The sequence below is a fragment of the Vombatus ursinus genome, unplaced genomic scaffold (assembly GCF_900497805.2).
Source record: "Vombatus ursinus unplaced genomic scaffold, bare-nosed wombat genome assembly UNPS02014786.1, whole genome shotgun sequence".
NCBI lineage: Eukaryota > Metazoa > Chordata > Mammalia > Diprotodontia > Vombatidae > Vombatus > Vombatus ursinus.
Genome location: NW_020954564.1, coordinates 45,589,811 through 45,617,188, shown reverse-complemented (window position 1 = coordinate 45,617,188; position 27,378 = coordinate 45,589,811). Strand labels below are relative to the sequence as shown.

Sequence of the window (27,378 nt, the reverse complement as noted above, 5' to 3'; positions counted from 1 at the left end):
TTACATTTCTATTAATGATTTAGAGCATGTTTTTAGGTGACTATTGATCATTTAGATTGCTTCCTGTGAGAGCCTCCTGTTTGCATCCTTGGGCCATTTTCCTTATTTGGAATGGCTGAGCCATTTCCAGTCATCTTTTTCACTCTCCTAAATTTCCGTCATAGTTATGAGGTCAAATTTCTGTCCTTACATAAGGACAAGTTTACCATGTGCATGGCATAAATTTTAGGCATTTATATATAGATAGTTGAAGTCATGAGTTTTGATCATGGCTCCTTTTTTATGAACCTCTGAGTGTCTTAACTGTTACTCATCTTTCTTCATTGTAGCTGCTCTCGGCTGCATATGTCTTGATAGATATACATAAGCAATTTCTCCCTTCTCATTACCTTTTTTATTTTCAAGCTCTTTGGATTGAATTTTTCAATAACCAGCTAAGTATGATTACTAGTCTTTGTTAGGTGAGACCCATCTCATCTCAGGAGTCTGTCGTTCTTGTGTTTTAAACTGTGGCCCAGAATCCAAATCACATTCTCAGATACCATATTGTTAATCAATTGTTCATTTTCAAAATCAAATTTTCTCTTCTGCTTTTTCTTACTTCAGTGAGTATCAGTGAAGGAAATGATCATTTTGAGATGAGCTAGAAAAAAAGTCTTACTTAGATTTCATTCATTGGACCTGAGTTAGAATCCTATCTCAGCTACATATTTCCTTTGTGGATTTGCCTGAGTCACTTAACCTCTGTAGGTCTTGGATTTCTTATCGCTAAAATGAGATAGTTCAAACTAAGATCAGACTGAGAGAGCTAGTCCCTGCCCTCAAGGAGGTTACAATCCTCCTACAAGGATGGAAAACAATACACAAAAGGAGTCTAGAAAGCAGAGTGAAGTGAGGAACAGACATCTAGGGGTATCTTGTTTCCTAGAGTTGAAACCAGACAGAGCTGCAGATACAAAGTCAAGGGGGTGGATGTCCAATTCCTGCCCTCTATAAAGGAAGGTTTTGGGAGGAGTTTGGTATTCCACCTTCCAGTTCTCTAATCAAAGTAGAAAGGAGGCTGAGGGAGGTGGCAGCTAGTCTTGAATTAGCTACATGGTTAAGCCATTAGAAGTGAAGAGCTCATCCTGGGTGAGGCATCTTGTTCTTGGAATTGAAACCAGTCAGGGTTACAGATGCAAAGTGGAGTCAGCTGGACATCCAATTTCTGATCTCTATAATGGAAAGCTTCAGTAATGACTGATGAAGGATGAGCAGTGGCTGACAAAAGTGGGATAGAGGCATTCCACCTATAGTTACAGTTGTGAGCAAAGGCATAGGGACCTGAAAGTGGATAGAGTTTAGCTCCCATTGCCACGTCCTCTAGCTAGTAGTAAGTTCTGTGTCTGAGTCTGGTTAACCCACCTTGAGAAATCCCTGCTCTAGATCCTTGCCTTCATTGCATCTTAGTTCCTGAAACCTTTTTGGATGACCTGGTCACTAAGACCATTACAGTTCTCAGAAAACAGTGGTTCTTTAGCCAGCATGAGGAGTTAATTATACTGTGGAAGACCTCCATTGTACTGTACTCCTTCTATGTGGCTTTCCATAAAAATACCAAAGGCTAGACATTAAACTCTGACCTTTGTAGTATATGCTGTCCACTGAATTAAAATGGATTCGTCTTCTATCTTCTGTGTTTTACCATGCTCTCATCTCAGTTGATCTAAGAGATAGCTGTGATGTAGTAGAATACTAACTTGATAATTTATGTGACTTTGACCAAATCACCTCCCATCTCTGGGGCTCCATTTTCTGATAAATTGCAATCTGTAGATAATTAGTAAATTATTATATATAATATAATGGTCTATGTAATTATATATAATTAGGTAGTAAAACCTGTAAAGACCTTCTTAAACTTGACTTCCTTTAAAAAAATTCTAAATTTTTAATTAAATGTAATTTTTAATTAAAGTCTGCTTTTCTCCCTCCCACCCCACCCCCTTGGCAAAAGAAAAAGAAAGAAAAACAAAACCATTGCAAAAAATATGGGTAGTCAAACGAAACTAATTCCCATATAGGCCATATCCCGTGCACATTTTTTCAGCAGTGTACGACTCTTTGTGACCCCATTTGGGGTTTTCTTGGCAAAGATACAGGAGTGCTTTGCCATTTCCTTCTCCAGCTCCTTTTACAGATGAAGAAACTGAGGCAAACAGGGTTCAGTGACTTGCCCAGGGTCACACAGCCAGTAAGTGTCTGAAGGCAGATTTGAATTCAGGTCCTCCTAACTCCAGGACTAGTGCTCTATTCGCTGTGCCACCTACTTGCTTTCATAAATATATGCATGTATATATACATATACATAATATACATACATATGTGTATACTTTGTGCACATACACACATATATACATGTGTATACTTCGTACGTACACATACATGCATATTGTGTATATACACTTTTCCATAAACATAGACTTTTCTAAGATCTCTTCCAGCTCTAATATTTTTCCTGCTGAAGTCCTTTCCAACCATAAAATTATCTAGACTAGCCTTGCTGCCAGACCAGTATTACTAGTCATCTTAGATGATCTTTTGGGATATTTCAGCTATTTCATGTCAGTGCTTTTCAGGAATTTTTCTGGTCTTCTCCTGCCTCAAAACATTTCATTTCAGAACATTTCAAACATTTCAGAAGGCTATCAGAGAACAGCTTGGTCCTTACTTTGGTTGGGAATTTCTAGAAACTTTTTTATGTAACCATTTATAAGCCACAGAGTCTCTAACACCTTTTCTTTCCCTTCATTATGAAGTATTTGTTTTCATATTTTATCTTCTTTTTTGCTCCAGTATTTAACTGAAGTAAAATATGAAACCAGTTACGCAGTGCTAAAAGCAAATTTTCTGACTTGTTGGTTCATATCTGCTAGATGTTATTACTGGTTGCTTGTTTTGTGTTGTGGTGGAGAAAGTGAGAATGTTTATTTTTTTTAAAAGATTGAACAAGAAGAGAGAGCAAGAAGTTAGAATCATAAAGTGTTAGAGATGAAAGGGACCTTTATCATTTACTATCATTAACACAATAACAGGAATGCAGCTCACATTTATTTAAGGCTTTAATGTTTACAAAATGTATTCCTCACAACAACCTTGTGAAGTAGACTACATATGTGTTATTGGAAAAGAGAATACTAGACTTCCTCCCAACACAACTGCCTGAGTTGGAGACAGACCCTGGAGTTCCAACACACCTTCTCCAGAAAAACCCTGAAGTTTACACAAGACCAAAGAATGATCAATAAATCCAATGAAAAACTGTGGTAAATGACTTCTTCCACCCCAGAACTGCACAGAAATCAGCCAAGATCCCCTAGGCAATCTGAAAGCTAATGGTCTCAAGCAAGTACCAGTTAGACAAAAGTAGAGCACTTACCTGTAGCCTGTAGGGCTCTCTGTACAGAGGCAGCAGCAGTGGAAGATGATTCCAAGAAATCCGTTGCGTGATAAGAAAGCCTCAGAATGCCAACCTTGGAATCCCAAGGAGAGGGAAGGTAGGCAACAGTGACCAACATGATCCCAGAGCACATGGAATTGGACAGCCCAAACTCAGGAGAGGTTCCTAACACTTCCCTGAGATGTCAGAGAGTGCTCTGAAGATCAACATTCTGAGCCTCAAAGATCCAGGTGGAGTTAACCCTAGGAAGCTGAAATCAGCTTAAGAACTCAGGGGATCTAGAATGAAACCACCTAGGGCCCAACTATCACATCTAACAGCACAACAGAGGGCAGAGGCTGGCCCTAGCATAAAGCTGCAATTTAGGAACTAAAGCTAAAGAGGTAAATAAAAAAACAAAACCAAACAAACAACAACAACAACAACAACAACAACAACAAAAAAACCACCTACCAGTATCAAAAATTATTGCAAATCTTGAGACCTGCTACATGAAGAAACAACTCCAAAACACTTGTAAGCAGAGACTCAAAGGAAAAAATGTTTTTCCCACATGTATTGCATAAATATCTAGGAGAAATGAAACAAGATAAAAATGAGGTAAAATCTTGGTAGGAAAGATTTGGAAGTAAAAATAAATAACTTAGGATAAAAAGTAGTAGACCGTACCCAAGAAATGGACTCCTTGAAAACAAAAATCAATGATTCTGTGAGACAGCAGCAAATATTAGAATAAAATTAAAAAATTGAAAAAAATTGAAAAAAACAGAATAAAATGTCTGATACCAAAAACAACACATTTTGAAAGCAGTTCAGGGAGAGATTTCAAAATTGGACTGAGATTTTTTAAATTTTCCTTTCTGTTCCTCCCTTTTCCCATTCCCAGAGAGCCATCTCAAATAACAATTTTTTTTTTACAAAAGAAAAAAAGGAAAAATAAAAGATCAGTAAACCAATCCATAAATTGAAAAAGTCTAAAAATATATGCTATACACTATGTGGAGCTCCCACATCTGCAGAGGTTTGGAATGAGGGTATCTTCTCATATCCCTTTTTGGGGAGAGGCATGTTTGTTCTTTGTAATATTTTCTTTTTATTGTTCTGTGGATATTTTATTTTAGTAATTGTGTATGCTATTTTCTTAGCTCTGCTTATGTCACTTGGCATCAAATTATATCAGTTTTTCCATGCTCCTCTGTATTCATAATTCTTTACAGAACAATTATATTCCATTCCGTTCACATACCATAGTTTGTTAGCTATTCCCCATTTGATAGACATCTAATTTGTTTCTAGTTTGTTGCCATTACAAAAGTGCTGCTATAAATATTTTTGCATACGTGGGGAATTTCTTCTTATCATTACCTCTTTTGGGTACAAGTAGAATCTCTGAATCAAAGGTTAAAGCCATTTTAGCAACATAATTCTAAACTGCTTTCCAAAACAGTTATACTGATTGACACTTCTACCATCAATGTGCCTGTGTTCCTCTAGCTTTGGTGCTTTTGTCATGTTCGCCAAGTTTCAGGGTGTAAAGTGAAACTTCCTGACTGTTTTTATTTATATTTCTTTTATTGTTAATGATTTACATCAGTGGTGTCAAACTCAAGTAGAAACAGGGGTGGGAAAGGGGATCACTAATCCATATATAAGGCCCCTTCCCTGCAGACTACATTGACTTAGCTTTAAAATATAATATTATCAGTCTTACTGTATTTTTATTTATTTTGTTAAATATTTCCCAATTACATTTTAATCTGGTTCCTTTATACTGGAGTGTTGTGGGCACTTGATATCTGCATGTGGCCTATTTGACTCCTCTTATTTAGAGCATTCCTTTGTATGGCTATTAATTGTTTATAATTTTTCTTTTGAAAACTGTTAATATCCTTTGACCATTTATCTTTTGGGGAATTTGGATGGTCTTCTTAAAACCATTTATGTTCACATGAAACCAGATTACTCACATACTGGCCTTTCCTCAACAACTTTAAAACATATTCCGTATGTTAGTTTAATTAGAAATTAACTTCTCTATAAAGGAATGTTTGGAATTGGGCAGCATCTCTTCCGTAGATTTGAGCATAATAGTTAGTGAGCATGTCATACTCATTTTACTAGGTTCCAAGCTTCCTCAGTACAACAACCTTGAATCTTTTTTAATCTTTACCAACTTAGTGAATATAAGGTGAAACTTCAGACTTGTTCTGATTTTTAAATTTTTCTTAGTAATATATTCTGTCATTCTAACAACAGATTATTTCTAGTTTACAATTCTTCCTTTGAGAACTGTTTGTTAATATTCTTTGGTCACTTATCTGTTGAAAAATGATTTTTTGTCTATTAGTTGTCTATATATCTTGGATACCAAAACCTTTCCTGAAAATTTGATACGATTACCCCCCCCCACTCCTCACCCAGTTGACCACTTCCTGTCTTATCCTAGAAATATTTATTTTGTATGTGCAAAACCTTTAATTTTCATGTCATCAAAATTATCTACTCAATTACTTATCTGATGAAGACTTCATCTCCGTATGTAGCTGTGAAAAATGTATTCTCTGCTTCTCTAATAATTTTTAGTGCTTTGATCTTTAATATCCAGGTTATAGATCCATTTTGAATTTATTTAGGAATATGGTATAAAATGTTGGTCTAAACCTAATTTCTGCCAGACTGTTTTCTAGTTTCCTCAGAATTTCCCATAAAATAAGACATTCTTTCCTAGGTAATTCTTGGTTTTTCTTTTGTCAACAACTGGGTTAAATTTCATCATTTCTAAATTCTAGTCTCTTTCATTGAGCTACTTTTCTGGGTTTTTTTTAATCAAATGTTTTTGATGACTGATGCTTTACCAGATGGTTTAAGGACTTCAAGTTGATTTCCCCTTTAATTCCTTCTCTTTTTCATTTTTCCCCTTTATATTCTAGATCTTTTGTTCGTTTAAGTAAATGTAGTTATTATTTTATCAAATTCTATAAAATATCTTTTTGTTAGCTTGATTTGGTATAACATTAAAACTTTAATTTAATTTGGTAATATTGTGCTTTTTATTATATTAGAACAGCCCAACAGCGAGTACTTAATATTCTTCTAACTATTTAAGTTCATTATTCTTAAAGATATTTTATAATTAAACCTGTACAAGTATTGATTGTACTTATGTAGATTGATCCTCTTATATTCATTTTATAGTTTAGTTAAATGGTCCTTCCCTTCCTGTTATTGTCCCTTGGATTTTCTTGTTATTATATAGAAATGCTATTGATATTTTTGTGGATTTATTTTGTATCTTGTAACTTTTCTGAAGCTATTAATTATCTCACTTAAGTTTCCTTGATGAATCCCTAGGATTTTCCAATTACACCATCATGTCATCGGTAAATTAGGATAGTTAGTCTTCTCTTTTCCTAATTTTATGTCTTTAATTTCTTTCTTTTGTCCTTTTGTTATTGCTGACATTTCTAGAACTGTATCAAAAAATAATGGACATCATTGTTTTGCTACTGTAGGGTATCCTCATTGCTTATGATACTTCCTTTTTTTTTTAACATTTCAGTATGCTGGAAAAAAAAAAAAGATCCCTCTAGACCTGCACTTTGTAGGTATTTTAGTATAAATTGGTGTTGTATTTTGTCAAAAGCTTTTTTCTTTATTCATTGAGATAATTTTTTTTGATATTTTTGTTTTTATATGATTAATTGTGTTGTTTTTCTAATGTTGAATTATCTTTACAACTTACTATAAGCCCAACTTAGTCAAAATGAATGATTTTTTTGAATAAATTGCTATAGTTGATATCATTAAAAAATTTTAATTGATATTCATTAATGTTATTGGTCCACAATTTATCTTTGTTTTATTCTCCTTGCTTTAAGTGTTAAGACTACTATATTTCCTTCATAAAATGAGTTTAGTAGAATGCTTTACCCTCAATTTTTGTAAATAATTTGTGTAGTATTTGTACTAATTGTTCTTTAAAAGTTTGATAGCTTCTCCTGTAAATCCATCGGGACCAAGAGTCCCTGTACTCCCACTTTGGTTTAGTTCCTTTACAGCTAGTTCTATTTCCTTTTCTGAGATTGTGTTATGGTCTAGGAGTGCTGCGAACCCTGAAATTCAAGGGCAAAAGGTGTGGGTCCTGCCTCAAAAGAATTGGACTCAACCTTCTTACAGTCAGAGACAAGGTTTATCAAAACACCGGTTGGGATGGGCGAGATTCCTGGTCAGTCTGTGCTATTGGCCAGATTTTAACAATCTGAACAATTTAATGGGGGACGAGATGGACCTTATGTACAGAAAGACTGTGGGAAGATCTGGATATGATCTAGAAGTGGCCAGGTAGTCTGGGGGTGACTAGGAGGTAACAGAGAAGGGATTTAGAAGGAATTAAGGGTGGGTAGTGGCCTAGCCATCTGGAGGTAGCTGACAATGAAGGGCTGGGCTAGGTTAGAAGTAACAGAGAATTGGAGATTGGGGCTGGGTCAAAGCCACAATGCCAGGACAGTTGAAAGGATTATTAACTGGGAAGGAGCGGGTGCCTCAGGCAAACATCAGGGACCTGGGCCACATGGGAAAGTCCAGGGCCTTTTTTTAGGGGTCCATCATTAGCACCCATCAACTGGACTACTCAGGATCTCTATTTGTTCTTCTATAAGTTTAAGTATTTTAATATTTTTGAGGGTAAACCTCTTTTTGTGTCTGTGTTCTAAGTTTTACTTGCTAGCTACTTACAATAACTTCTGGATAATTCTATTCATTTCTTTTAGTTTTGTTGTAATTTTAATTTGTTCATATGGTATTTTGTTAATATGCTTTTATGCCCTCTTTTTAAATTTTGTTTATTATCAATAATGTTAATTATTTCAAAGAACAAGCTTTTACTTCTGTCCATGAGTTCTATACACTTATGATGAAAAAAACTATCCACCTCCAGAGAAGGAACTGGTGGAATCTGAATGCAAATCACTTCTTTCTTTCTTGGATCTGTGTTTTCTTTTGCAGCATTACTAATATGGAAGTATGTTTTGCATAACTACACATGCATAATCTATATCAAATTGCTTACCTTCTCAAGTGAGGGAAAGGAAGGGATGGAGGGAAAGAGAATTTGGAACAAAAATTTTAAAAACAATGTCAAAAAAATTTTGTACATGCAATTGAGGAAAAAAAAAGAAGAGAGAAAAAGAAAAAGAATCAGTACACTATTCCCTAAAAGTTATTACAAGCCAAATAAAGCAAAACAAAGTCTTATTACATGGATCATATTTTTTTATTTGTAATATTTATCTGAACTTCACGAACAGAAAAGTGAAAATTTCTGTTTACAAAGTAGAATAGAAAAAGTCGATTATGTGTAAAACCATTCATCTCTATTACATATAGCCTGACTTTTTAAGAAGTTTACAACAAATTCACTGTATTGCTCTCAAAGATGTCCTGCTTATCTGTTTTCTCTCTGAAACTTTCCTTTTTTCCACTTCTGTGCATTTTATTAAAAATGCTTCAATCACCTTGTTTTATTTATTTTCTTTGGGGGGAGAGCAAAAATATAGATAGCTCCAAGTGCCTCCCGCCATTAAAAAAAGGAAAAGCACAATCTTTGTAACAAATAAGCACTGTCTACCAAAACAAATCTCCACATTTGCCATATCTAAAAATGCATCTCTTATTCTTTACCTAGTGACCTCACTGTTCATTCTTCAGGAGATGTAGCATGTAGCATCTTGAGCTTTTGGCTTTGTAGATCTTAAGTTCTTAAGTTGTAGCTCTTATAGTTCTTAAGTTGTTCTAAGTTCTTAACTAAGTTCTTTTTCTATTTTTTTTTCTACAATGTTCGTTTTACTATACCTGTTGTTCTCCTGATTCTGCTTACTTCAGTTTGCTTCAATTTAAAATTCAATTCAAACCTTTCCTATTTCTCTGAAATAATTTTTTGTCATTTCTTATGGCACAGTAGTATTCAATTAGACTTATATACCATAATATCTGAAGCCATTCCCCAATTGATGGGCAATTCCTTTGTTCTTTGCTACATAAAAAAGACCTGCTCTTTTTTTTTTTTTTTAAGGCAATTGGGGTTAAGTGACTTGCCCAGGGTCACACAGCTAGTAAGTGTCAAGTGTTTGGTCTGAGGCTGTATTTGACCTCAGGTCCTCCTGACTTCAGGGCCAGTGCTCTATCCACTGCAAAAAAGACGTGCTCTTAAGTATTTCTGTCATACATGTTAAATTGGTTTCCAGAATGGCTATGCCCATCCACAGTTCTACCAATAGTATGTCACAATGCCCATCTTCCTAGATACCATACTTAAAGAAATCATAAATAAAGACTTCTTATATCTGTTTAAACCAGAAGAGAGTATATATTTCTCAGTTGTGTGTGGTAATTTCATAAAAATGGACCTTATATTTATTTATGAAAGCCTTATGAAGAAATACAGATAAGTAGAAATATTTTTAAAATTCTTTACTGACTATTATTCAATAAAGAACTTTGAAAAAAGGATTAATAAGTTACTGTTTATTAAATAATGCTAAAAGATTGATTAGCCAAAGAACAAATTAAAGAAACAGTGGATAATTTCATCAAAGCCAATGATAACAATGACAAAACATATAGTGTGGCTAGGATACCCTTGAGGGAAAATTTGCATCTGTAAATACTTTCATCAACAAAAGAAAGAAGAGAAAAGATTGGGGGTAGGAGTGTGGGAGAGCAGAACCAAGATGTCCCAGAGAAGCCAGGAAGTTGCCTGAGCTCTTCCCAGTTTTCCTTGGAGACAGGGTTAAATCAAGGCTCTAAAAAAATTTCTGGAGCAACAGAATCCACAAAAAGACAGAGTGAAACAATTTTCTAGCCCAAGATAACTTAGAATGATTTCCGCAACAGTCTGTCTCAATTGGGTAAAAGGGGAACAGAGCCCAGTGCAGGTGGTGTCCAGGCGAGCCAGTGGGAGGTTCTTAGCCATAGTATAAATCAGGACTCGAGGCCCAGTAGGCCTGTAGCAGGCCAGTGATACAGCAGGCCTGCTGTGAGACCTCCAGCCCCAGCACAGCAGGTAAACTGCCAGCCCCAAAAGCCAGGGCCCACAACAGGCCCAACTAGGCCAGGCTACCCTATATACTGGCCAAGCCACCAGACCTAGAGGCTCCGGTGCAGAAAGCAAGTGACCAGGTCCCTGATCCCCAGTTCAAGAACCTTGGGACAGTGCCTCCTGTGCCCCAGGAACAGAGCTAAACTTTTAAAAATGAACATAAAACAAAAAAGAGCCCTGACCATAGGAAGCTACTGTTGACAGGGAAGATCCAAACACAAACTCAGAAGAGGACAACAATGTCAAAATGCCTACACGTGAAGCCTCAGAGGGGAATATGGATTGGTCTTAAGCTCAAAAAACCTTTTTGGAAGAACTCAAAAAAGATTTTTAAAATCAAGTAAGAAATGTAGAAGAAAAATTAGGAAAAAAATGAGTTATGAAAGAGAATTATGAAAAGAGTCAACAGCTTGGAAAAGAAAGCACAAAAATTGACAGAAGAAAATGACTCCTTAAAAAATAGAATTGGCCAAATGGAAAAGGTGGTACAAAAGCTCACTGAAGAAAATAATTACTTAAAAATGAGAATTGGGCAAGTAAAAGATAGAAGAGATCAATGAATTTGACATGCTACTAAAAAAAAATTAGAAAATTAACAAAAATTTTAAAATCGCAGCTATATACCAAAATAAAAATTCTAAAAAACCAAAGAAGAGTTAAACTAAATTGAAAACAAATTAATAGTAATAATGATAATAATGCATTAAATTTATAAATAAAACTTCTTTTTAAAAAAACAGTTAATAAAATAAATAACTTGATTATTATAAAGAGAAAGAAAATCAAAATTACAGGTATTATAAATCAGAAATGGGAATTCACATCAGTTGAAGATGAAATAAAGGGAACTATTTAGTCCAATTATTTGCCAATAAAATTGATAACTTAGAAGAAATAGATGAATATGGACAAAAAATAAAAATACATGTTTCAGCAGAACAAGAAATAGATTATTTGAATAGCCACCTATCACAAAAAGTAATTGAAGAAGCCATAAATGAACTCCCAAAGAAGAAACAAATCAGGCCCACATGAATTTAAATATGTATTCTCTTAAACATTTGAAGAAAAATTAATGCTGATATTACAGAAATTATAAATAGGAAAACATGGCATCCTTCCAAATGTTTCCCTTAACATAAATATGGTCTTGATATCTAATCCAGGGAGAAACAATGCAGAAAAAGCAATCTACAAAGCAATTTTCCCAGTGAACATAAATACAAAAATATTAAATAAAACATTACTGAAGTGGCTACAATGGTATATCCATTATGATCTTGTTGAGTTCACACCAGAAGTGTAAGTTTGGTTCAATAAAATGAAAACCATAAGAAGAGTAGAACATTTTAATAATAAAAATAAAAATCATATCATCATACTGATAGATGTGAAAAAGCTTTTGTGAAAATCCAACACCAATTCAGTTAAAAATGTTAGAATGCATAGGAAAAAGTGGGTTTTTTATAGATAATATAATTTTCAAGGAACATTCTAGAGAATAATAATTTGAAATAACTTTACTAAAGTTTTAAGACATAAAATAACACCATGGAAATCATCTACATTTCCACATATTAGAGACAGATCTTAAGACTGAAAAAATATTAATTTCCTACTTCTATAATAAAAATGCCACCACTAGCTTTATTTACTTATTCAGTGCTGTATCAATCAAACTACCACAGGCCTACTTTACAGCTGGAAAAAAATTTTTCATCTTGAGGAATAAAAAGTCCAGAATTTCAAGGGAACTAATGTCTAAAAAAGTAGAATAGAAGTTGGCCTAGCAGTATCAGATTGAAAATTGTAATACAAAACAGTAATCATCCATGCTAATTGGTACTAGATCAAAAATAAAATATTCAATTAATGAAACAAATTAGGTATATAACATACCAAAACAAACAATCCTAGTAGCCTATTTTTTTTTTTTGAAAAATTCAAAGATTTTTATAAACCCTAGTTACTGGATAAAGATATCTAACAAAAATTGCTGGGAAAACTGGACAGCAGTCTAGCAGAAATTAGATTTAGAACAATACTTCAAACCATATGCACGTGAATGAATGGGGTCTATGGGAATGTGGGAGGTGCTGAGGGGCTTGGGATAAACATTTATTAATCACCTACTTGTGTCAGGCACTATACTAAGTGCTTTGCAAATATTATCTCATTTGATCCTCACAATTATCCTGTTATGTCAGTGCTATTATTATCCCCATTTTACATTTGAGTCAATTGAAGTAGACAGATACTTAGTGACTTGCCCAGGGTCATACAGTTAGTATGTGTCTGAGACTGAATTTGAACTCAGATCTTCCTTTCTCTATCTATTGTGCCACCTAACTTTTTCTAGGAATGAATGAATGAATGAATGAATGAATGAATGAATGAATGAATGAAGAATTTATTATGACCCTAAGCAAGTCCCTTAACCCTGTTTGCCTTAGTTTTCTCATCTGTAAAACAAGCTGGAGAAGGAAATGATAAACCTTTCCAGTACTTTTGCCAAGAAAACCTCAAGTGGGATCACAGAGGGTTGGATATGAATGAAAAATGACTAACAACAACAACAACAACGATGTGCAAACCAATGTGCTAAGTGCTAGTAATATCAATAGAAAATTAAAAGAGCCCCTGCGCAGGAGATAGCGCAGGAGATAGCACATAGGGAAGCGTTCAGCTGCAAGTCAGATAGAAAAATCTCATGGTCTTTAGGGCACAGTGGCGAAGCAGATGTTAATGTATTTTCTTTCATGTCATTTCCACTAATAAAATCATGTCAAGTTTTTGATGTTAACTAATTTAAAAATGTCAAAGACTTTTGTGGCAAAAACTTTCTTTTCTTGGTCTTCAAGGAGCTTGGGCTTCAGTACCTGCAAATGATTGCCATGCTTTCCAGGTTGATGACTAAGGTCACTGGCCTGGAAGCTTTGCTATTCCTCAGGCTCTCCAGTCCAGTTTCCCCATCAAGGTCTGAGGAGTGATGTTGGTCAGGAGTGTGATGGTGGCTTGACTTGACTAACACATATGCCTTCTGTCTCTCCTTTAAGATGCCTTGCCAAGGTGACTTCCATCCTGTAGTAAACTGCAAAGTCAGGATTAGCTCTTCTGTAGATTTTCTCATTCTAAATCCATTACTCTTACCATTATATCCCATTTCCTCCTCAGTGTATTTTGGTCCTGAGGGTTTCCTGGTTTTCATTGAAGACTTGCAGAATGTGCTAAGAATAGACCAAGATGAATTCTAAAGGCATGTGACCTTGATATCAGGGTCATGTCATAAGCAAATTAGAAGATTTAGGAAGAAATTACTTTTCAGATCTGTGGATAGGGGAAGAGTTCATGGCTAAACAAGCTATAGTGTCCCACAATCTAAAATGAAACATTTTGATTATCTAAAATTTAATAATTTTTGCACGAACAAATCTATTGTATTTAAAATTAGAAGGGAAACAGGTAAATGGGAAAACTGTGCAGCAAGTTTCTGTGATAAAGGTTTCATATTGAAGATATATAACAAAATGATACAAATTCATAAAACTAAGGAGAAAACTCATTAGATAAATGGTCAAAGGATATGAACAGGCAGTTTACAAATTATAATCCATGCTATCAACAGCCCTATTAAAATGCTCTATATCACTAATAATTAGAGGAATACGGATTTGCCCGATTAAAAGTTACTCTGAAGTTCTACCTCATATCCAGAAGAATGGTAATAATGACAGTTGTTGAAGGAGCTATCAGAAAACACTAACACTGGTGTGTTGTTGTGGAACTGTGAATTGTTGTCTTCTCCTCCTAGCCCTGTTCCTCAACCTCCTGGACCTCAAAATTATGCCTTTACTGATCTCTCATCCTAGAACTTTATTCAGTGGCTGGGACCTCCTTGCCTAGATCTTCCTATACCTTCTTTCCCTCTCCCTGCAGCCTGGTCCCCATGCAATGTGTCTCCACAAGACCTATTTCACTCCTCTCATTGACGAGTTCCTCTCTGAGCCTCCATTTTGTGAAGGGACCCAGGCTAGCCTGTTTTCATTCCCCTTGGTCTTTTCCATGATTTGCTAGTCTTCAAAACCTAGTAGCTCATCCAAGAAGTTCCCTCAGTGCTTGGGGCCTTCTTTCCTTGGAGCACCCCTACTACCTCTGTGGCCTGGTCACCCTGGAATATTCTTCCATATTGCCTGTCCTCCCTTTTCCCATTGGTGAGTTTTTCTTGGAACTTCCATTTTGTGGAAGTGCCCAGGTCAGTCTGCCTTCACTCCTTGGTCCTCTTCCTAACGTTCTGGACTTCAAAAGTATGCCTTTACTTCTGCCTCACCCTTAAAGTTCCTTTAGCACTTGAGGCCTCCTTGCCTTGGATCATCCTGCCACCTTTGCTGCCTGCTTACCATTGAATATCCCTCCACAGAGACTGAGCACCTTCTGTCATTGGTAAGTTCCTTTTGGAGCTTCCATTCTGTAAAGATGCTCAGGCTCACCTGCCTTCATTTTCCTCCCAGCCATTTCTAACTTCCTGAACTTCAGTAACATGCCCCTACATTGGGGAGTCTTATCAGGTACTTTATCTCCTGTCCCCACCCCCAAACCCACTCACCCTTCTACTTAGCTCTCTTTTGTGTGTTTTCTTCCTTCATTAGAATGTAAGTTCCTTGAGGGCAAGGCCTTTGGTGGAGGCTGTATTTGTATCCCCAGAGGTTAGCACAATGCATGGTACATATACACATTTAATAAATGCTTGTTTCAAGCAATTTGAAACTATGCCCCCAAATCAATAAATTGTGTATACTTTTACCCAGAAATACTCCTGCTTAGTCCTCTACTCCAAAGTGATTAAAATGAGGAAAAGGACCCATTTGTATAAAACTTTATAACTACTCTTTTTATAATGACAAAGGACCAGAAACTAAGGAAATGACCATCAACTGGGGAATGACTATACAAATTATGGTATGTGTATGCAATTGAATATATTACTATGCTTTAAGAAATTAGAAAAGGGAAACTTTTTTTTGTTTGTTTGTTTGTTTGTTTTTTTAGTGAGGCAATGAGGTTAAATGACTTGCCCAAGGTCACACAGCTAATATGGGTCAAGTGTTTGGTCTGAGGCTGCATTTGAACTTAGGTCCTCCTGATTTCAAGGCTGGTGCTCTATCCACTGCGCCACCTAGCTGCCCTGAAAAGGGAGACTTTGAGAGAAACCTGGGAAGACTTGAAAGAATTGATGCAGAGTAAAAGTAATTTACATAATATTTTTATTTAATTTTTTTAATATAATAACAAAAACATAACTTTGAAAGACTTAACTCTGATCTGTGCAATGACCAACCATGATTCCAGAGAACTGATGATGAACCATGCTGCCAACCTCCTAACAGAGAGATAATGAAAACATTTTAAGAGATAACAAATGTGGGGATTTATTGTGCTTGATTATGTAAATTTCTTCATCTCCCTTACAGCTATATTTCCCTATATGTGATGTTGACCCCTATTAGAATATGAATTCCTTGAGATCAATGACTGTCTTTCTTTTCTGTTTGTATCCTAATGTCTTAGCACAGACCTATGCACATTTCTTGCTCTTATTAAATACTTTTTTTATTCATTCATTCATTCAGCATCTAGTCTAGCCTTGTCCTTTTAAAAACGGAAAAGAATAAAGAAGAACCCCAGTTTTCTGGCTCTTTGTCTAACGATTTTTCCACTTTACCAGTGGTTCCTAGTCAGGAATTGCAGACCTCTGAGTGGCTGTGGTTTTATTGTTACAAGTCTGGTTCATTAAGTGACTCAGTATAATAAATAAGTAAGCATCTCTTTTGTAAACTGAATGAATAATAGGTCTCATACATATATGTAACAACATTTTCCAAAAATGTTGACACTTTGTGACAGATAAAATGCAAATTCATTTAAAAGCATTACTGGTTTAATAGTAGATCTGTGTTATTCTAAAAGTTTCCATTCACTAGATAATAGGAATATAACCACTTTTGTTGGTGGCAATCCATCAAATGTTTTATGAAATAGGATCATCATACTCTAAAAGTTTGAGAACTACTACACCCAACCATGCTTCATTCAATGCAATGTATAGTGTTTCTGAGTTTTTTCATTACACCTTTACTCAAGGCCTAGCAAGTGTGTCTTGATTTTTAATAGGCTTTTCAGAATATGGTCCGTTTTTTGCTAGTCAGTGACCAGCCACCCTCTATTTCTGTCAAGTTTCACCGAAGATATTACCACATCTTCTTTGTACTTCATTAATGTTATCACTTCCCTGTATTATCCATACATGTTAGAAAGAAGCTTTTTACATAGCAGTCAGTCAGAGCCATTCTGTTCTACCCATGGATTTGGGGTTTCCTCCTCCTGCTGGCAAGTGGCCAGATGTGGCAGGCTCTTTAGCAAAAATCATCTTTAAATATAAACCTAATAAGCTGTGGTCTCTAGGATGCAGTTTTTCTAAGTTAAAAAAATGCATTATAAAGAATGAAGCCACCAATTGTCTACAAAAAAGTACAGTCTCCAGTTATTTTTTCCAAAGAACTTCCTCTTCTTGAGGAAAGCTGACCACCCATGAAGCTGATGATTTGATGATTCATGGTTTCATCTCCAGACTCTGCTTTCCTGATTGGTTACTGATCTCCTAGCCCACTGTTTCAGACAGACAGTAGTTATGCCTCACTTCATTCTCTACTCCACAGACATTTTTCTTAAAACTACCTTCTGACATTCCTATATCCTAGCCTTACCTCCCCTCTGCCATTTCTGGAACCATGATCAAGTCAACTATTCCACTGCTGCTGGATGGGTTTCATTGATCTATTCCCTTGTGACTCCACTCACCATCCCTGTTACTGTTCATACCAAAGTGCCCCCCTGGCTGTTGTGCACTTATGTTCTTTCTCTCCCTCTAGAATTTGGGTCGTTGATTGCAAAGTCTGTCTTTGCTTTTGTACTTGTATCCCCAGCTCTTAGCACAGTGCTTAGCACATAGTGAGCACTTAAATGCTTTTGCATTCATATAAAAGAAGCAGCACCCTGTAATGGAACTCACCTTCTATGTGGACTTGGTGTCAGGAGACCAAAGTTTAAATGTTAACCTTGGACACTGAGTTAATATATGCTCTTGTAATCAAATTGCTTCCTCTTTGTGAGCCTCTTTAAAATTGGGATAATATTTGTTCTGCCTCACTCAAAGAGGAAATAAGATATAGTGGAATGAATGAGTGTTGGACTTTGAGTTAAGACGACCTAGATTCAAATCCTTTATTTAACACTGACTTGCTGTTTGATTATGGGTAACCTCTCTGAGTCTCACGCAAGCTTCCCTGTCTTATCCACCAAGTTATATGTGAATTGCCAATAGGCTTTGGTGGAGGGAGTTCCCCCACTAACACAATTTTAGGATTCATTATGTATTTACTGCCTCCTTCAGAGAGCTGTTCTAAAATATAGTTCCTTTTCTAATGTACCGCCTCTCAACTCATATTCATCGTTGGGGAGGGGAGGAGTTGCAGTTGACCAATTTAGGTTCAAGATATTATGTGGGTCTAGACTTCTGAAACTGTAACTCATGAACCTCCACTGATGCACATACCTTTAATTATCCCATAGACACAATTAACTCAAAACAGAAGCTTTTGTTGAGATAGCATTCTGAGAGCAATTTTAATAAAAGATCCTCTCACACCCCCCCCAACAAGCTTGGGGTATACCCTCCCACAACCGCAAAGCATTAGCGGGAAGAGTGGGCACACATGTGCAGAACATATGTGGCAAAAACAACTCACTCCTCTTTGTTAATTTAAATAAATGCTTCTTCTTTTGATAAATCTTATCTATATCACTGGTCACATAGGGAAGACGTGTCCAAAGCAACTGACGTCTCTTCCAACTTGAGGTCCCTGCTAACTCTTTTCTTCTCATAATGTCATCACACTTCTCTCTTCTGAGTGCATCTTCTCTAGGAAGGTAGCTCAGCAGAACTTCCTGGGCATACTTTTCTCTACCTCTTAAGTTGTGACTTCCAGGGCCAATTCTTTCTTGAGTCCACAGCTGTCTCTTTTCTCTGACTATGGTGATTATATTGCTTAACATTCTGTTCTACCTTGATCCTATTATTTTTGCGGCATGTGATTTATCCTACCAGGAATCTATAAGATGCCACAGCTGATGAACCCCCTTTCAGCTAGAGGTGAGGAGCAATTTTGTCTCAACATCTGGGATTCTCTTCCTTAGCTAACTTTCTTTGCTGCCAGAGATCACACTTGTTTGAACTTTCTTTGCTTGAGGCCTAGCAAGTATGTGTTGATTTTTAACAGGCCTCTTGAAGTGTGGTTCATCTTTTGCTAGCCAGCGACTAGCCACTCTCTGATCCTGTCAAGCTTCACCAAAGAGGTCACCATACCTTCTAAGGGATTACTTCTTTGTATTTCATTAAGATTTTAACGCCTTACCACCTCTGTCATTCTCTACTACAGAAGTATCAGTCAATCCACCAACGGCTTTTCTTAAAGTACTTACTATGTGTCAGAAACTGTGCTGACCACTGACAAAGCAACCAGTGACAAAAATAAAAGTCTGCCATCAAGTACTTTATATTTCACCAGAAGGGATTACCTATACACATAGCATCCTTGTAGGACCTTTCCTCAACATTGCATTCATGCTGTCTGTGTGGAGTCCTCAGACATTGTAACATTGTAACTGCTACTCATTCTGAGTAGTTGGGGTAACCCTGAGTGGTTCAATTTCTACCACTCTTACTCAACACCAAAGTGCTTCTCGCTGATAATCAGCCAATGCACTTAATTAGCTTTTAGAAAATATATTTACTAAGATGGTATAATAAGAACAGTTGATCTAAAAAGTCTCTTCCAGAGCCTGGATCATACTCACATATATAAACAGATCCATGGAAAGAATGAGTTCAAACTTAGAGTGGAACCATAGAGAGGCACACATAGAGAATATCCATGTGGCAAAAGGATAATATAACTCCTTAAGCTTCATGACCTGGAAATTCTTCTCTGGTGCTAGGGGTCATACCATCTGCATATTTAATTGTTCCTATTGTGTCACTTTGCTTCTGTTTGGATGTGTTTTCTTCTACTTGTTAGTCTCTGATCCTAGTTGGATACTCTGCTACTGATCTTGTCTCTTAGATGATAATGGTATAGTCAAGTGACAGGAGTAGAGAAGAAAGACAGATTTTCTATTATTCCCGTGGGCAGTTTCCTTTTGTGGAACATGGCTCCAGCTCATTGCCTAAACTTGGAGTCCTCCAATATTGAACTTGCCATCTCACTGCAGAAATACTTTCAGTTTTTTAAAGGCCCTCAGAGACAGACTAATCAACTGTTCCATTTTCAACTGAATCCAAGAGGTTCCTACATAATAAAGAAATTACTAGGGCTAGACCATCTGATTTACACATTTAAAACTTTATCAAGGTTTTATATTTATTACTTGGAGAGAGAGGATGTGAAACCTTCTCCTTTACAAACACTGTATTAGATAACTTGCTTCACCTTGAGATACACTGAGCTGCATTTGAGCCAAAATGTATCCCATAAAACCAAAACTATCCCACCTAGACTCCTATTACCCTATACCTTCTTGGGAGAATCTGAGACTTGAATCATGATACTTGATTAGGAAATGCTAGTTTTGATTAGTGGTCTCTCTTCTTACCTTTCTAATTCTGGAATTTTAGTCATTTTATTACAATTTATTGTACAGAATAAAGACAGGTTTATTTTCATGGGGAGGAAATAGCAGCAGATGAACTCAGGAAAAGCTTCATGTAGAAGGTGATACTTGAGCTGACCTTTGATGAAAACTAGTGATTTTGTGAGGTGAAAATGAGGGAGAACATATTAGGCATGGGGGAAAACCTATACAAATTTGCAAAGTTGGGAGATGAATGTGAAAGGAATAGAAAGGCTAGGTTAGCTGGACTGTAGAATGTATGAAGGGGAATAATATCTAACAAGAGTGGGAAGGTAGGTTGGAGTCAACAGTCAACTAGCATTTTATTAAGCACTATATGCCAGGCAATATATTAAGCATTTTGCTATATATGTGCCAGACAGTGTGCTAAGTACCAAACAGAGGAGTTTGTATTTGACCCTCAAGATGCTAGTGAACCACTGGAATTTCATTAGCAAGGAGTGATAGAGTCAAACCTGCCTTTTAGGAACATTATTTTGACTCTGAGAAGAATAGATTAGAAAGAGGAGAGACTGGAGCCAGGGAGATCAATTATATTTTTTCAATACTCTGGGTGAGAAGTGATAAGGGCTTGACATAGGTTGGTGTTATTTAAGTGCAGAGAATAGAACAGATACAAGAAAGGTTGTGGAGTTAGAATCAACTGGGCAACTGTTCAGACATATGGGGTGATTGACAGGAACTGAAGATGACTCTGTGGTTATAAATTTGGGTAACCAGAAGAATGGTGGTGCCCTCATCAGAAATAGAGAAATTTAAAAGAGTGACTTCTTGGAGGAAAGACAATGAGTTCACTTTGGAGACATGTTGATTTTGAAATACCTACAGTATACCCAATTTGAAATATCCAAAGGATAGATGGTAGCATTCATGAGAAGGTCTAGGGCTAATGTAGAGATCTGAGAATCTTTTACATAGAGGTGATAATTAAATCTACTTGAGCTGATAAGGATACCAAGAGAGTGTCTAGAAGAGAGGAGAAAAGAGGAGGGGGAAGAGAAAGATGAGACTAGAAGAAAGCCCAGGACAGAACCTTGAGGAAGGAAGGAAAGAAGAAATTGTAAAATAGAGAAAAAAGTTGAAGAAATGTGATGTTATGATTATTGTGATGAATTTTTTAGGTTCATCATCTCACAGTTCAATTCATCAAACATTTCTTCAATTAACTCTTAAAATATAAAGTAGTTACAATTTTTTGATGGAGGAATTTCTTGTATCAATAAAAATCATAGATCCTGGAAATGATACTTAAGGCAAGAATTAATAAGGTTTTTATTTTGACATTTTGAAAAATCTTCAATTTCTTTGTGAATATTGCCTTCAGGAGCACAAATTGCAATCCCTGCCAAACCTTGGATGATGACCTTTATAAGCTGCTATGGATTTTTTAGAAATCATTTCTGTTTTGCCATCTCATGATATTATGACAAACATCAGGCTTTTACTCCAATTTAATAAGACCTTGCTAGAGTTTATGCTTGTGTGCAAGAGCACATTGTCACCTCTACAGCACTGTGTGGGAGAAGAATGTCAGTGGATAGTTTTCTCATTCCTTTGTATTATGATTCCAGACTATTGTTTTAAATGTTCAGGAATATTTTGCAGTAAACTTTATTGCCATTTTTCTTTGCATCAACAAAGCATTTAATTTTTTAAATGATTTTAGCAGTGATTCAGCATGTTTGGCTCCAGATAATATGCAACCTTCTATAGTAAAAGGAACACAGAATTTGGAATCATGAAACCTGAGTTTGAGTTGTGACTCTTTCATTTACTAACTCTTGGATATCACTTACTCTTTCTAAACTTACATTTCCTCATCTGTAAAATAGGGCAAATTATATTTGCTCCACCTACCTCCATAGATTTATTGGGTATGATCAAATAGATAATGTGTGTGTTCTTTGAACCTTAAAGTGCTATATAAATAACTATTATTGTCGTTACCATTATTACTATTACTCATTTTTACAAAAACAAATTACCTTCTGGGTTTTTGTTTTCCCCCCTAGCACTCTTACTTTACTGTGCCTGACACAAGAGAACTTCCCAGCATACCTGAAAATGTGAGTATTTGAGTTGATTTAAATTCCTTTTATTTCTCTCTACCCTTCTGAAAGTTTTTAGGGGTAGGTCAAGAGAATCTGAGTAATTGTAACAGTAGTAGAGAATTCTGTCCTCCCATCCCCATCCCCATTCTGTGAAGATTAATAATTTGCAATACTTCATCCATTCACTGGTATCCGGCAATCATTTATGCTATTGAAGATTAGCAAGCCCTTTTTCTTGAAACTTCTTGTGCATGCCTTTAGCTTCACCATTAAATTCAGGCACTTTGAGTCAAAAAATTAAGTTTGAATTATACTTCTGCCACTACTGACTGTGGGATCTTGGGCAAATCACTTCCCCTCTCGGGACTTCCCTTTCCTCATATATAAAATGTCTCTCTCTCTCTCACACACACACACACACACACACACACACACACACACACATGCATATACATAGACACACATATATACATATACATATACATACACACACACATATATAACATATATAAAAAGCAGACCTAATGATTTCTAATGTCCCTTCCAACTTGAGCATTTTGTGATTCCATCACACTTTTCCACTGCTTCATGGAAAGGATTCATAGTAAAGGGAGTTAGGTCTATACTTCCTAATATGGCAGTTTACTCCAGCATTGGAATAAGTAAATCTCTAACCACTTTAGGAAGCCATATCACAGACAATTGAGGTATTATTACTCCTGATTTACTGATGAAAAATCTGGGGCTCAGTATTCAGTCATGTGACCAACAAGATGGAAGACCAGACATTTTCTTCAGTGTTTATGACCTCTCAGATCTCTTCAAAGCAAGAATTATGTGGAAGAGGTAAAACAGTTGCAAGTGTCTCAATAGTAAAACACCAGTAACACTAGAAAGGTGGACAGCCCAGTGAATCAACAGTAGAAAAGATTAGTCTTTAATTCCTACCATGCTAACTTAGCACTGTGTCCTCAAGCAGGCCCCATAGGAAAATGGGTAAAGTGAGAAAGGTAGGGGGAAAACAGAGGGAAGCAAAGGGGAGACTCTCAATTCAGAAATTTGAGGGGATTCTGTGGGAGAATGTTCCCATGGGGTGAAATGGGTTTGTTACAATGGGAGTGATCTACTGGCATCTGGTACTTTGAGAGACTGCTCTGTCTGAGAGAGTGTTTTGCCTCTGTGGACAGCATTCTGCCTGAGGAGAATCCTGGGGACAGCTGACATACTGAAGGGTGGAAGGGCATGGACTCAAAGTAGAGATTTCATGGCAAATGAGGGAATGAAGGTAGAGAATAATCATAGGGAGGGCACAGGGTAATAATGAAGTATAAAATCAAGGATACCAGAAAATTTCTACCCTGGGGCAACACTTTTTTCCTCTCTGTCATATCCATGAATTGTTATCTCCACAACTGAGGCTCAACAGACAAATGGAGAAGGGATAGGGGACAAGATCTGTAAATAGGTTCTTTAGGAGCTTTAAATCCATGAGGAACACAGATTTAAGGAATAAATGAGTTTATGGACTGTGAATCAAAGTCTATAATAGAGAGAATGTAAAGAGAAATAATGGAGAGAATGAGGAAAAGATCCTTTTTTAAAGCACAGAAAATTAAAACAAAAACAAAACCTTGAAACAAGTTGAAAGCAGAGGGTGGAATTACGGCAAGGAATGTATATTTTCCTTGACTACTTAACTGAGAAGAAAAAGAGAAGAATTAGATGATTAATAAGGACGAAAGAAAAAGGAATTAGCAAATTAAGCAAAACTAGGGAATAGTGTGACAAATGGGGAGTGCTAGGAACTTAAGGATAAGAGGAAAAGAGCTAGTGGGAAATTGAGTTCCCTTAAAAGAGAATAAACTAAAAAGCTGAGATGTCAAAGTACCATGTTTACAGAAGAAGGGCAGGTAAGGGGGAGGAATCTTAATTTGGAAAAAAATAAACAAATAACATTAGAGGAAAATGGAAGAAAACATAAACCTACCTTTTATAACTTTAAATGTGAATGGATTAAATAATCCAATGAAAAAGACCTAACAGAAAACCAAATAGATAAATAATGTACACTTTAAAAAGGATATAGAACTTGTGTGGTTTGTCCTTCGTTCTCAAAGAGGATCATGACATCGGGAAGATGATGCCATAACTTGCAAGGGAATTGGATTTGAGTGAGGGAGGGCTATGGAAAATCACCAGTCTCTACTTTCTCCTCCAGAGCCATCTGGGTCTAGTGGCCAGATATAGGTCAGGACAACTGGAGTTGGCCCAGGCTGCAGTTCCGGGGGACCTTGGCCTTTTTAAGATCTTTCCAAGTTCTCACTTTGACTGAGGCAATGCCCATTCAGTGATTACAGCTGTTTTAATAAGTCAAGGTATGGCCCCTCTAATCCAAAACAAAAACAAAAACAGAAAATACAAAAACACCAAGCTGGGGGGGAAGACCCTTAGGGTTTCTGGCCAAAAGAGAAACAATTACTGTTTACATTCACTTTGAGTCATCTGGGCCCAAAAAATAGCCATTAAATGGTGCTTGGGCAGGGGCCTATTGTTGGTCAATCAATGAAAGCCAGAGTGAATTGAGTTTAAGGCATGGTTTTTAAGAAGAAATCTAGCCAACTAACCCCAAGAAATCAAGGTAGGTTTCAGGCATCAAAATTTACCTTCCTTTGGGCAGAGTACCCTCAGGTAAGGGTATGATACCCCATGTGGGGAGAGGAGATGGGAGGAAAGGGGAGAGGAAGAGAGGAGAGGAGTTGCGTGACTAGAACTGGCCATTTGGGTCCCCTGTAGGGCAGCTCAGACTACTAGTAGGAAGATGATGCCATAACTTGCAAGTGAATTGAATTTGAGTGAGGGAAAGCTGTGCAAAGTCACCAGCCTCCCTTTCTCCTCCAGAGCTATCTGGATCCAGTGGCAAGATATAGAACAGTATGACTGGAAATGGCCTGGGATGCAGTGGGAGACATTGGCCTTTTTAAGCTAAGGTCTTGTAATCTCCTCACTTCTTTTCACAATCAATTAACGTATTCATTGTTAATTGATTGTGAACAAATATCTCAACCTCTCTATCAATTTCCTCTTTTTTTTTTTTTGAGGGTCACACAGTAGTGTCCAAGGCCAGATTTGAACTCAGGTCTTCTTGACTTAAGGGTTAGTACTCTATCCTGTGCCACCTAGCTGCCTCAATTTCCTGTTTTAAAAAAAAAATTCTTACTAATTTGTTACATATTTCCCAATTACATGTAAAAAAAATTTTAATGATCACTTTTTTTAAAATGTTGAGTTTTAAATTCTCTTCTTCCCACTCTTTTCCCCTTCTTGAGAAGGCAAACAATGTGATACCAGTTGTACATGTGAAATCATGCAAAACATATTTCCATGTTAGCAATGTTGCAAAAGAAAAGACACACACAAACAAGAAAAATAAAGAAAGTAAAAAACGTATGCTTCAATCTGCTACTAGTAATCATTAGTGCTTTCTCTGGAGGTGGATAACATTTTTCATCATGGGTCCTTTGGAATTGTCTTGTATCATTGATCAGAGTAGCAAAGTCATTCACAGTTCTTCATTGAACAGTATTGCTGTTACTGTGTACAATGTTCTGGTTCTGCTTACTTCACTTTGTGTGAATTCATATAAGTCTTCCAGGTTTTTTGGAAATCATTCTGCTTGTCATTTCTCAGAGCGTAACAGTATTCCATAGAACTATCTAATAAAGGAACTACCAAAGAAAAAAACTCCTGGTTCTGATATATCCATAATTTTCTATCCATAATTCTATCAAACTTTTAAAGAACAATTAATACCAACACTGCTAATTATTCTTAAAAATTAAGAGAGCACTCTACCAGACTCTTTTTATGTGAGAAATATAGTCCTAATACCTAAACCATGGAGGATAAAGCAAAGAAGAACTATATATTCATATCATTCATGAATATCAATTCAGAAATGTTAAATAAAATCCTGTCACACGGACTACAGCAATTCACCGAAGAAATCAATTGTCATTATCAAGTTGTACTTACCCAGGGATACAGACATTATTAAACATTAAGGAAACAATCAACATGTTTATCACATTAAAAACAAAATGCAGTCTAGTTAAATACAGTGAATATTTATTAAGGGCTTACTAGGTACAAGATACATTAAAAAATTCCCAAAACCACATGATTATCTCAGTTAGTTAAGAAAAAGCCTTTGGAATGGGGCAAGGAGTAATGCTGATTTATGCTTTAAAAAAAAAGCCTATCAGATATAAATATAGAGAGATCTTCTTTTTAATATCACATAAAGGGGGCAGCTAGGTGGCGCAGTGGATAGAGCACCGGCCCTGAGGTCAGGAGGACCTGAGTTCAAATCTGTCCTCAGACCAAAACATTTGACACTTACTAGTTGTGTGACCCTGGGCAAGTCACTTAACCCCAATTGCCTAAAAACAAACAAACAAAAAAATCATATAAAGGATCTACCTAAAATCATATGAACTGGGTAAATACTAAAAGCTTTCCCAGTAAATATAGGAGAAAAGGAAGTATGCCCCCTTCCCTATATTTATTTGATATAGTTATATAAATGTTAGTAATAAGGCAAGAGAAATAAATTAAAAGCATAGCAATAAGTAAAAAGGAAACCAAACTATCCCTATCTACTGATGGCATGATGTTACTTAGGAAATCGTAGGAATTCAGTAAAGAAACTGAGTAAGATAATAGCTTTAGCAAAGTTGTAGGCTACAAAATAAACCCATAAAAGTTTTAACAGCACAACAGAATCCAAAAAGCAATAATGGAAAGGGCAATATTCAAAATAACTACAAAATGCACTAAATCTATGGATATTAATCTTCCAAAGCACACAAAATATTTTTTTCCAAATTAGAACCAAAATGATGTTTTACCTCACATGCTACAAAGTGGAAAAGATTACAAAAGCATGTTAATAGTCATTGTTGGAAGGGTTTTGAGAACACTAATGCATTGTTGGTAAAGCTGTAGCCCTGAATTAGTACAAGCATTTTGAAAAGCAATTTGGAATTAAT

The 27,378-nt window shown here is 36.2% G+C and overlaps 1 protein-coding gene across 4 annotated transcripts in view; it reads left to right on the top strand.

Moving 5' to 3' along the window:
* Positions 1–27,378, top strand: part of LOC114047022 (DENN domain-containing protein 1A-like) — a 702,955-nt gene that overhangs the window by 335,073 nt on the left and 340,504 nt on the right. For all 4 annotated transcript variants that reach the window (XM_027867675.1, XM_027867672.1, XM_027867674.1 and 1 more), the window contains one exon: positions 22,292–22,345. In XM_027867675.1, the coding sequence (XP_027723476.1) occupies positions 22,292–22,345 (54 nt within the window). The remainder of the gene's footprint in view (positions 1–22,291; positions 22,346–27,378) is intronic.